The sequence below is a fragment of the Pygoscelis adeliae genome, unplaced genomic scaffold, assembly GCF_000699105.1.
Source record: "Pygoscelis adeliae isolate BGI_AS28 unplaced genomic scaffold, ASM69910v1 Scaffold650, whole genome shotgun sequence".
Classification (NCBI taxonomy): Eukaryota; Metazoa; Chordata; class Aves; order Sphenisciformes; family Spheniscidae; genus Pygoscelis; species Pygoscelis adeliae.
The window spans coordinates 51,782-62,417 of record NW_008823878.1 but is presented as its reverse complement, the minus strand read 5'-3'; the positions used below and the strand labels follow the sequence as shown (position 1 = coordinate 62,417).

The 10,636-nt window shown below is 59.5% G+C and overlaps 1 protein-coding gene across 1 annotated transcript in view; it reads left to right on the top strand.

The window, feature by feature from the left end:
* Positions 1-10,636, top strand: part of MROH6 (maestro heat-like repeat family member 6) — a 55,456-nt gene that overhangs the window by 1,501 nt on the left and 43,319 nt on the right. The window contains 6 exon segments of the mRNA XM_009334583.1: positions 904-1,049; positions 1,444-1,575; positions 2,121-2,283; positions 3,167-3,265; positions 9,564-9,715; positions 10,269-10,409. Coding sequence (XP_009332858.1) covers positions 904-1,049; positions 1,444-1,575; positions 2,121-2,283; positions 3,167-3,265; positions 9,564-9,715; positions 10,269-10,409 — 833 coding nt within the window.

Sequence of the window (10,636 nt, the reverse complement as noted above, 5' to 3'; positions counted from 1 at the left end):
GACCGCGGGGGCCTCCGTCCCGCTGCCGGGCCGGCCACTGGGGCAGCGTTTTTAATAGGGGCCCCGTAACCTTGGGCGGCGGAGGGTGTCGTGCTTGGGGATGGCGCGTTGGTGCCTGGGACGGTGCCCCCAGGGCCAGGACAAGGGCCGCCGCCGCCGCCTGTGCCCCCGGGGCTGTTCCCAAGCCGCAGCTGGTTAGCGTGGCCGGAGGGATGGGAATGCCGGGGAGGACTTTGCCAGGTATTAACTCCTAACCGACGGCGTCCACTCACCCTCGTAGAGCCTCGTCTGGTGGTGGGATTCAGCAGCACGACGATGAGGGCCGGGGGGGTTCCTGCAGCCCCCGGCCCTCAAGGACGTGCCCTCGGTAGGTCCCACGTCGTGTCAGCCCTGTGCAGGTTCCCCAGGCACCTCAGACGGTGCCGGTGCCCGGCTGTACAGCAGAGGCCGTCCCCCGGTGCTGCTGCCCAGCCCTGGTCTAAAAATCTCCAGTGTAATATATCCCTCCTTGTCCCCGCTCCAGCGAGAAACCTTAGAGCCAAGTTCACCTTGGCTCAGAGGCTGGCGCGGCGCTGGGCGGTATCTGCTGGGTGCGCAGCAAAAAATACCTGTGAAGCGTCCAGCCCAGCTTGGGGGGATGAGGATGAACGAGCCCTTGGGGAATAGGGAAGGGCCGCGTGCAGGGTGTCTCCACGTTAAAGGTGAGTCGTCTTGGATGGTGAGCTGAGAAGGAACGGTTTTGGCAGGTGCTTGTTGAGTGGGAAACGAAAGGGCTGGTGAAGCGTAATTTCGCTGTGCACGTGCCTCATGGAAAATGCGCAGAGGCCCTTCTGCCGCGGCTCTTGTTAGTCCAGGAGATGTTCAGAGAATACAAAACCTTTGCAACTTGCCTGTCTTGCTCAGGGCTTGCTACGACATTGATGGATGCCACAACGGATAAGGACCCGCTAGTCCAGGAGCAGATCTACAACGCTTTGTGCTACCTGGGGGAATCCGAGCCGGAGGAGATCCTCAACTCCTGCGACGAGTACCTGCGGCAGCATGACAAGGTAGGGGTCTGCTCTGCTCGGTCCTGGGAATGTCAGCAGGATGAGAAATATTTCCTGGCGGCCTGGGGATATTGGCTCTGTCAGCAAGCGAGGGAGATAACCTGGGAGGATCTGGGCTAAAAGAGTGGTGGGCCAGCTGGCTGAGAAGTCTGGTCCAAGGCGCTGGAGTCGCACAGGGGAAGAAATGGCGATAACACGCTGTCGTGGATGAGAAACGGAGTAAAGCTGGTTGGTGGTTCAAGTCGTTGCCTTTTCCCGTGCAGGCTGCATGGTGGAAACGCTAGCCAGTCCCTTGCCGGGCAGCTCTGGGACACGCAGGTTTCGCTCGCCCCGGGGCAGCCGCCGCGCCTGTGCTCGGCTTGGCTGACCGTCTGCTTTCTCCCTCCCTTTTCAGCTGGCCTACCCTCACCGGGTGATCATCCTGAAGGCAATGGAAACCGTGGTGAAGAGCAACATTGCCCTCTTGGACAAAAGCACAGCGAAGGTGGTTATCTTCCTGGCCTCTAATGAAATGACCAAGTCAAAGGTATGACCCGAAAGCTCCGGCTCCCCCCGTCGTTCTTGGCCGGGCCCTTTCTGCCCCTGATGCAACTGTCGTTGCAGTACATGCTGCGGGTCTGGGGCTGCCTCGGCAGTGGCAGTTACCGGGACCCCTTTCGTGGAAGGGAAGAGCTAGTTACGTGCCATCCCCTGGACTTGGGACGGTGGAGGCAGTAGGGGATGGGCTACGTTCCTCCCTCTGGGGAGAGACGAGGATGGTTTGGCTGACGGTTTTCTTCCAGCACGGCATGCATACGCAGCTAGATAAAATTCGGATGCTGAAAAGGACCTGCACAGGCAGGTGGGTATTAGAGCAGGAAGGAGAAGGGCCTTGAGAGGCTGCAGGTCCACGTGGGGAAAAGATCACATCTGAATCACGAGCCTGTTGTTTAGCCCGCCCTGTGCAATTCCCCGTGGCGTTTGGAGCCGGGCATGATGCGTGGCATTTAAACGAAGCAGAAGCAGCCCCCTGGGGAGGCCGCGTGTCTGACGCAGTGTCTGTTCTGACGTGGTTTCCTCCCTCCATGCCAGGAGGTGATCCGGGACTGGCAGCAAGCCGCGAGCAACGTCCTTGTTGCGGTGGGGCAGCGCTTCATCAACAAGGTGATGGAGGAGGTGCTCACCAAGTTTCAGCCGGGGATCCTGCCGCACTACTTCGTCATGCAGACGTTTGCAAACCTCTCTGTGTCGAACGGTGAGTTGGCAACCTGCCGCCTCCGTGTGCGGCTGCCGGTCTGCGTGGGAAAGAGCCGTGGAAGCGTGGCGTGCTTCGGGTGTTGCAGTTCACCTATAGTAGGTGTATAGCTGTAGTTCAGCTGTACTGTGCCCGTATAGCTCTGCCGTGGGGCACCTCCGCAGCGTCGCGCGTGCTGAGCCAGCCAACGTGCTTCGAAACAAACTCCTCGGGATCTTACAGCTTAGGCTTGATGCTGCTGAACAATTGAGGTGTTTGCTCTGCAAGATAACTTAGTGATGAAACGCACTGAAAAACTGGTGAACAAGCAGTATGGCAAGGTGGAGCGCTATCAGTGGTACCTGGCACGTACCTGGCAATTCCTAGAGCACAGAGGAGCAGAGTCCCTATTAAAAGTCGGTTTCACAGCCAGCAGGAATTGGAGCTGCCTGGCCCTCGTCCTTAGAGAATTCCCTGCTGGGCTCTCGTTTCCAGCCGTCCCAGAAAGGCCGGGTTTAAAAACGATAATTCTAGGATGGGACTTCTGAAAAGAAGTCGGGCTGCGGAAAGATCCGATGATGCCAGCAGCAAGCGGGACGTAGCCTGTAGCTCACCAACTTTGAGAAACAGTCGTGAACTTCAGGGGCTCGGAGGAGTGAGCTGCTGCTGCGCTAGAGCTGCCTCCACCACGTGCTGGGGTGGCCAGCTCCCACCCGGGGCTGTCGGCATCTCTTGTGTGGCAGAATCGGGCTCCTGGCTGGCAGCGAGCGCCTGGCTGCGGCGAGCCGGCGCTCTTCGGGTGCCTGTGCAATCCTGCCGGGTCTGCGTCCGGCGCAGGCTGGGGCAGCTGCAGAGCGGCACTTGTGTGTTTGCTGCGAGTGAGCATCTCCTGCTTCCTTCCCAGTGTTCGGAATGGTGCCTTTTCTCAACTCCATCCTCGGGACGATGCTGCCCATGCTGGGAATGGCCAAACAGGACCACATGAAGTCCGTCTTCTGCTATGGTAAGGTTTTTCCGGATCTTCTGAGACTGCAGAGATTTTTAGATGTGTTGTGGGAGACTTTTTCCCTTCCCTGGAAAAGGAGGGACTGTGGACGGGGGCCGGAGAGCTGGTTAGGATGGACCTTTCCTGAATGTCTGGGAGCAGGGACCTGGCTGGCTCTGGGGAGGGATGGATAGCTGTCAGCTCTAGGTCACTGGGATCCAGCAGAAGTCCTTCTCCATCTCCTAGCTGAGCCCTGCCACTCCCTTTTCGTAGCTCAGTGAGCACTGGTGCCCTTCACTTTCTCCTCTGGCGAAGAGGACGTGGATTCTCCAGAGCCGTCCCGACTCGGGTTGAGGGGACTGGCCTGGTGGGCTGCTGAAGGAAGGAGGGATGCGGTACTCGAGACCCTCTTATAAACCAGGCTGTCCCTTTATTAAGACCATGAACCTGGCACCTTGCAACAGCCCAAGCGTTAGCCCTGATAGGAACTGCGAGGAGGCCGGGATGCAGCGACGGTTCCAGGCCAGCTCTCGTCCAAGCCGCTTCTTTAATTCTCGTAAGCCGGTTTCAGGATGTGACACTTCTGGTGGGCTGGCAGGATGTCACGGGGCTCCCCTCTCGTGACGCCCTCCTCCAGCCCCGGGCTTGCCGAAAGCCACCGCTTGTGCGGCGGGATTTGACGCAGAAGTACTAGCGCTGACACAGCTGGCAAACAGCCTGCTTGGTTGTCCCTCGGCCTCTAGCCAGAGCTGATCCAGCTTCACCTGGACGCGGTGGCCCGTCGTGGTGTGGCTCCTGGCCCGAGTTCCTTTGTGTTTGTTCGCCAGTGAGATGCTCTCCTGAGTGTGGGGCAGTAGCGTCTGCGACTCGGACCGCGGGATGGCGCGCAGCCCCGATCGGGCATGAGATGACAGCCTTGTTAACATCCAGCAGAGGATCCTCAGGATTTTGTGGTTTTCTTTCCATAGCTGGGCAAAGATAAAAGGTGGTCTGGGGGAGTGCGGGTTCAAGGGCTCTGACAGATACCGCGGGAGCTGCTGGAGCACACCGCTGGTGCAGTCGCTCTTATCTCTTGCTGATACTTGCACCCAAGGCCTGGGAATGCTGATGTGGCTCTGCGCGTCAAGGAGTGAACAGGATGAGTGGGAGCCTCCCGAGCAGCCCTGTAAACTGCAGGGGTGGATGTAGGACTACGGCAGCAGCATCTCTTTCTCCCGGTAACGATGAGGTTTGTGTCTGAACTCGTTACCGGGATCTGCTGCAGTCCGGTAACGGTTTTACACTGTCGGATGTGAAGGGCTGCTTCGACCTTAAGAGCTCTTGTTCTATTACGTTGAGCGCAAAGCAAGAACGGGCAGCTCTCAAGCTGTTCCTGTGCAGGCGCGTTCTCAGAAAGCCAGAGCCAAGGTCAGGCAATCTCTGTGAATATGAAGCATCCTCCTTCCATCCAGTACAACCAATCCCCTGAGCTGGTTTAGCCATGGGGGTTGCTGGTGTTGGCAGCTCAGGTAGTTTAGGCCGGCTGCAGGCGATCCAGGAATCATAGAATCATAGAATCATTAAGGTTGGAAGAGACCTCCAAGATCATCGAGTCCAACCATCAACCCAACAACACCATGTCCACTAAACCATGTCCCTAAACGCCTCATCTACCCGTCTTTTAAATACCTCCAGGGATGGTGACTCGACCACTTCCCTGGGCAGCCTGTTCCAATGTTTAACTACTCTTTCAGTAAAGAAATTTTTCCTTACATCCAATCTAAACCTCCCCTGGCGCAACTTGAGGCCGTTTCCTCTCGTCCTTTCGCCAGTTACTTGGGAGAAGAGACCGACCCCCCCTCGCTACAACCTCCTTGCAGGTGGTTGTGGAGAGCGATGAGGTCTCCCCTCAGCCTCCTCTTCTCCAGGCTGAACAACCCCAGCTCCCTCAGCCGCTCCTCAGCAGACTTGTTCTCCAGACCCCTCACCAGCCTCGTTGCCCTCCTCTGGACACGCTCCAGCCCCTCGACATCCTTCTTGGAGTGAGGGGCCCAAAACTGAACACAGTATTCGAGGTGCGGCCTCACCAGGGCCGAGTACAGGGGCACGATCACTTCCCTGCTCCTGCTGGCCACCCTATTTCTGATACAGGCCAGGATGCCGTTGGCCTTCTTGGCCGCCTGGGCACACTGCCGGCTCATGTTCAGCCGGCTGTCGACCAGCACCCCCAGGTCCTTTTCCGCCAGGCAGCTTTCCAGCCACTCTTCCCCCAGCCTGTAGCGCTGCATGGGGTTGTTGTGGCCGAAGTAGATAGCAGATAGCAGATAGCGGGCAACGTGTTTATAGACGGGAGGTCTGCCGCTATTTCTGTCCGAGATGGCTTACCAGAGGTGCCTGGCCCTGCGGAGAAGGGATCCTTCTGCTCGGGCATGGTGGGGAGGACCAGCGTGGCCCACGGGGCTGGTAAAACTCAATTCTGAGTTTCGGGTGGCTCTTTTTGGAGCTGCCTTCCACCGTCGGCAGCTCCTTCTCCTTCATCGCTTCCAGCAATCGCTTCTTTCGGCTTTCTGCTCCCCACTCTCCCCGCTCGGTCCTGAGAAACGTGATGTCCTGGCTCCTCACGTGTTCCTCCCAAAATGGCCCTGTAGCTGCTGCCGCTGAGGCACGGTCGGTTTGTTGCTCTTGCAGAGTACTTGCAACCTCTTAACTCATATCCTAAAGGACATGAAGTCTCCAAAGCGCTGCCGGTGCTGGGGAGCGCGGGGAGTGGGGGGGATGAGCATCTTTAAGCAGCCCCGTGCGGGTCTGGAGCAGGTCCTGCCCTGATCCCAAAACCCCTGCCTGCCCACGGTCAGCCCCTCGTGACTGCTGACCTCGGAGCATGCGGAAAACCAGGCTGAGGGCTGGGGCGCGGGCGGACGTGCCTCCCCGGACCTTCCCGAAAGCGTGAGGAGGCCGTGGTGCCGATATCGGGCTGCCAGGAGGGGATGTCCCGTCCCCAGCAGCTGCCTGCTGCCAGCGGGGTTCAGCTGCCTGCGAAACTGGGAAGGTGTCGCCTGCCGGCGTGCTGGATTTCTGGCTCCGTATGGTTCCTGTATAATTTTTTGCCAAAGTTTTCAATGACTGAAAGGCAGATGAGGTAACTCTGGAGTCGGCGCAACCGTGCGACGCGGGCAGGTCTTTTTGGGGCGGTTTTGCTGTTCCAGGGTGGCCCAGTGCAGAGGGACGGGGACAAGGAGGTACCAGCCTGCTGGACGGTTACATGGAGCTTGATCTGGGCTGAATGCGGGGATGGAGAGGTGGATTTGGGGACGTGAATCCTGGTTTTACCGCTCCGGAGGAGTCAGCAAGGTACCGCTTTCTGATTTGGGAGTGGTGCTGCCCTCGGTGGCCCCGCTGTAGGGAAGGGAATGAGCTTCCCAGCTGTGTCCTAAAACCTTGCTGGCTGGAGTAGCTATTGCCCCCGCGTTCCTGGCTACAAGCTTTTTTAAAAAAACAAAACCAACAAAAAAAGTAAAGCCAAGCATAACATTGCCTGTTGCCCTCGCATCCGCCTGGCTTCAAGCTGGGGGAGGACTTTTAGGTGATGTTTTTGGCTAGACACGTTCGCTTTTGTCAAGACAAACTTGTCACAGAAACTTCAGGAGGACTCAACCTAAGCAAGGGTGTTTTGACTCCAGCCTGCAGATGGAGTGAAGATGGGGTCTAGACTTCGCTCCCTGCTCCAGAAAGGCGCTGGGTGTGACGGGGGTGAGCTTGGGACCTTCCTGACCCCTCCGAGGTGGGCATTGATGGGAATTCACAGTTTCTGCCCAAAGAGCAGCCAGACCCGCCCTGCCATGGATGGTTTCTCAGCAGCACAAGCTCCGCTGTGCAGCATCGGACCCTTCTGCTGGTGGTCCATCATCCCTGTGTCCCCTCTGAGCCCTTCCCGTCTGTCTGAGCCGTGGGGAGCAGGTCGGGGAGTTCCTGCCCCCCCGCATTAAGGACAGCAGAAGACCAGGGCTCAGCCCTGAGGGCGATGGTCTCTTCCAGCAGGCAGGGCAGTGCTTGCAGTACTTATTTCTTGCGTGCTGCCAGCTGGGTCGCGGCGAGGGTGAGGAGGCATGTGATTGAAATGATCTGGCTTTGGTATGAGGTCGTGGAGTGACTCAGCATCTCTGATCCTACCGGGCTGAAAATAAACAGCTGCCGTAGGCGAGGAGGGGGAGCGGAGGCCGTGCAACCCCTGCCGCATCAGCCTCGGTGTGCGGTGCCGTGGGGCGGGGAGGGTCCTGGGCTCTTCTCTTGGGAGCCCCCCTTCCTCCTCCTCCTCCTCCTCCTGCGGGAACCTGCTTCCTCCTCTGGGTGTTGATAACGTGGGTGCATTGAGCCTGTGCGGGGGCCCGGAGAGCTGGCGTGCCCTCGCGTCATCTCGCATCCTCGGGGGGCCGTGTCAGCCTCTCCATCCCGCTGGCGTGGGGTCCCGTGGGCATGAGGGATCAGGCACGATGGGGCTCTGGAGTCCCCAGCTGATAGCGTGGGCACCGGTCAGATGGCACCGGGCGGTGGTTGCGCCAGAAACGCTGTGCTCCTCCACCACGTCTTGCTGCGACGCGGGGCCAGGCACTTGTTTCCTTCAGTTTTCCATCTTCTGCCACAATCTTACTGCGGGGAAACCTCCTGCCCAGGATGCCGGGGCATCGTGGGGTTTTTTTCTTCACCCCATTAGTGCGGGACGTGGCTTGCGAGGTCTCCCTCCCCGGAGGAGCTGAGCAAGCTCCTGCTGAGCGACTTTCTGGCAGGAGCAGGGCTGCCGTACCCGGGGAGGGACGGCTCAGTCCCGTGGGTATCCCATGGGTGCAGGGACCCCTTCCCCGGGGTCGGGGGATCATCCGCAGGAGCCGTCCTTCTCTAGCAGGAGAGGGGCCGATAAGCTCGTCCTGGGCAGCCTGTTCTGGGTGTCCCTGCTTGAGCCAGGGCTTGGACCAGCCGGGCTCCCCAGGTGCCTCTACACCTGAGCAGGCTGTGATCCTTCTCCTCTCCCCTTGCCTCAGCCTCGCCCCTCACGGGTCCTGCTCCAGTGCTCGGTGGCCCGTGGCGGTGCCGGCAGCCAGAGCTCTGGACCTGGCCGGGTCGGCGGCACGCTACCGGCTCTGCAAGCCCCAGGCTGCTTCGCTTGTTAGGAAACAGCTAGTGAAGGGTGAGGAAGCTAGAAAAGCCTCGCTGTGCACTAAGGGATTAAGGAAGGGAGCACGTGCGTGCCCCTGGCAGCATGTGGAGGGAAAGCAGGATCTTTGCTTGGGTGCCCTGGTGCCTGGGGGTCCCGGGAGGGGGCTGGAAGGAGCTGCGGGACGGGCAGATGGGTGTGCTGGAGCTCTGGGTTGGACAGACGGCCAGGCAGGGCTTGCGGCTGGCAGCGCTTCCCGGGGCTGCCTGTGAAAGGCCGGTACGGGGACGCTGCTTGGGCAAACCTGCCCAGAGCACCGGCAGCCTGCCTGCCGCGTCCGTGTTCAGCAGCAGCGCGGGGCTCAGCCCGGAGAGGTTCGTGCTGAGCATCTGGAGCGACGTCCCGTGCAGGAGCTCCTGAAGCTGGGAGCTTTTCTGAAGCTGGGAGCCTTTTCGGTGTGCTCTGCTGTTGGATAATTCCCCAAGTAAAACTAGGGGGGTGTTTGCAGCCCTCGGGTGCTGTCAGCTGATACCTGCTTCTGGTGTTAGGTGGTCCCTTGGCTGCCCCAGGAACTCTGTAAAGCCTTGGGGAACCCCGTAAAGCTGTGGCGAAGGCATCCTCGGGGGGAGATGGAAGATGGGTATCCCCTGCGGTCAGCAGCCTCTAGCCGAGCCTTGCGTCTGAGCCAGGATGTGTGCCTTTACGCCAACACGCTCTTGTCACCGGTCCGGTTCGCAAGAGGAAAAAATAACGTGTGCTCACATGCAGCGCTTGCTGGCCCAGGGACCAGACGAACTCGTTGAGGTGCGGGTGCGCTGGCTTGCCTGTGGCTGTGAGGCTGTAATTCTTGGCCGCCCTACCTGCTAACGAATGTGTAGAAATAACCCATGTGGCAAATCCAGGTTCCCGTGGGTCAGTGGAGCTGGGTCTCTGGGGTTGGTTATATCAGCCCTGGCCCAGGAAGCACAAAGCAGCGTGTATCTCTGGCGTGGCTGCCTGCCGGGAGCCCCTGTAGCCACGGCACCTCTCGGGAAGTATCTCAGCCTGCCAGGGAGAGTCCTGGTGCATCTGCTATCCCTTGAGATGCTGCCCAGTAAAACAGCATGTCAACCATCTGCTTTCTGGAGGGGCTAAAACAAACATTGTCTTGTACGCGTGGAAAATCTGACTGTGCAGTCTGTCTCCTAGCTCTGCAGCACTTCAGTGAGAGCATCCAGGAGTACTTGGCGAACTTGGACCAGGCCCCAGACCCCACGGTCAGGAAGGACACCTTCTCAAACGAGATCTTCAGTGCGTACGAAGTGCTCTTCAACAGCTGGCTGCAGCACCGGGAAGCCAAGGTGGGGGGACGGGGGGCATGGTGGGACCTCCCTGGGTACGGAGCGGGGGGCTGTTAGTCCGACGTCGGCCTTGCAGCATCTCAGCTGTGCCCTTTCCTAAGGACGTGGCCCCCAGAAGAGCAAGCCCCCGGCTCTGATTTAGGGCTGGATGCTTTTCTCCTTGTGCCCTGCGGCTCCGCTCGGTTCCCTCTGTCCTCGTCTCCCATACGTAACGCGTGCAGAACGGGTCGCTCGCTCCCCATTGCTGGAAAGCAGAGCATGGGGTGCTTCTGCAGCCCCTTGGGGGACAGTCTGGGCATGTGCCACAGCTGGGAGATGGCCGGCCAGGTTTTGTCCTCTGCAGGCGTAGGTGACATATTTAGGCGTCCCCCTTCTCTTTTGAGCACCCCTTGCACTTAAACTGGCAAAGCCGGGCGAAATGCTGCCCCTGCCTCTGCTCAGAGGCTCCTACAAGCATTAGGAAGAGCAGCTTCATAGCAGCGGAGCGATGCTGCGGCAGGCGTGTCCGTCCAGGGTCTGGGCCACACTATTGATGCGCAATCTCTCCCTGCAGCTGAGACTGGCTGTGGTGGAGGCTATGGGACCTATGAGTTACCTGATGCCCAGTGAAAAGCTGGAGGAGCAGCTCCCTAAGCTGATTCCAGGCATCCTCGCCCTCTACAAGAAGCACGCGGAGGCCTTCTACATATCCAAGGTAAGCAGCTCCGAGTGCTGATGGTGCTGGCCAAAGACCCGTCCCCAGCCCTATTGACTGGGAGCCTTGTTGGGGTGTAGGGCGGGTAGCGGACCTCTGCCCACCAGCCATGGGTTCTGCTGTAGTTCGGTGGTGCTGACAGCCGTCTGTGAATGCAGGAGGGGTGCTGAGCAGCGGCTCTGCCTGTCCCAGAGGGCAGCATGGGGGCGGATGGGCAAGAGGGAGAA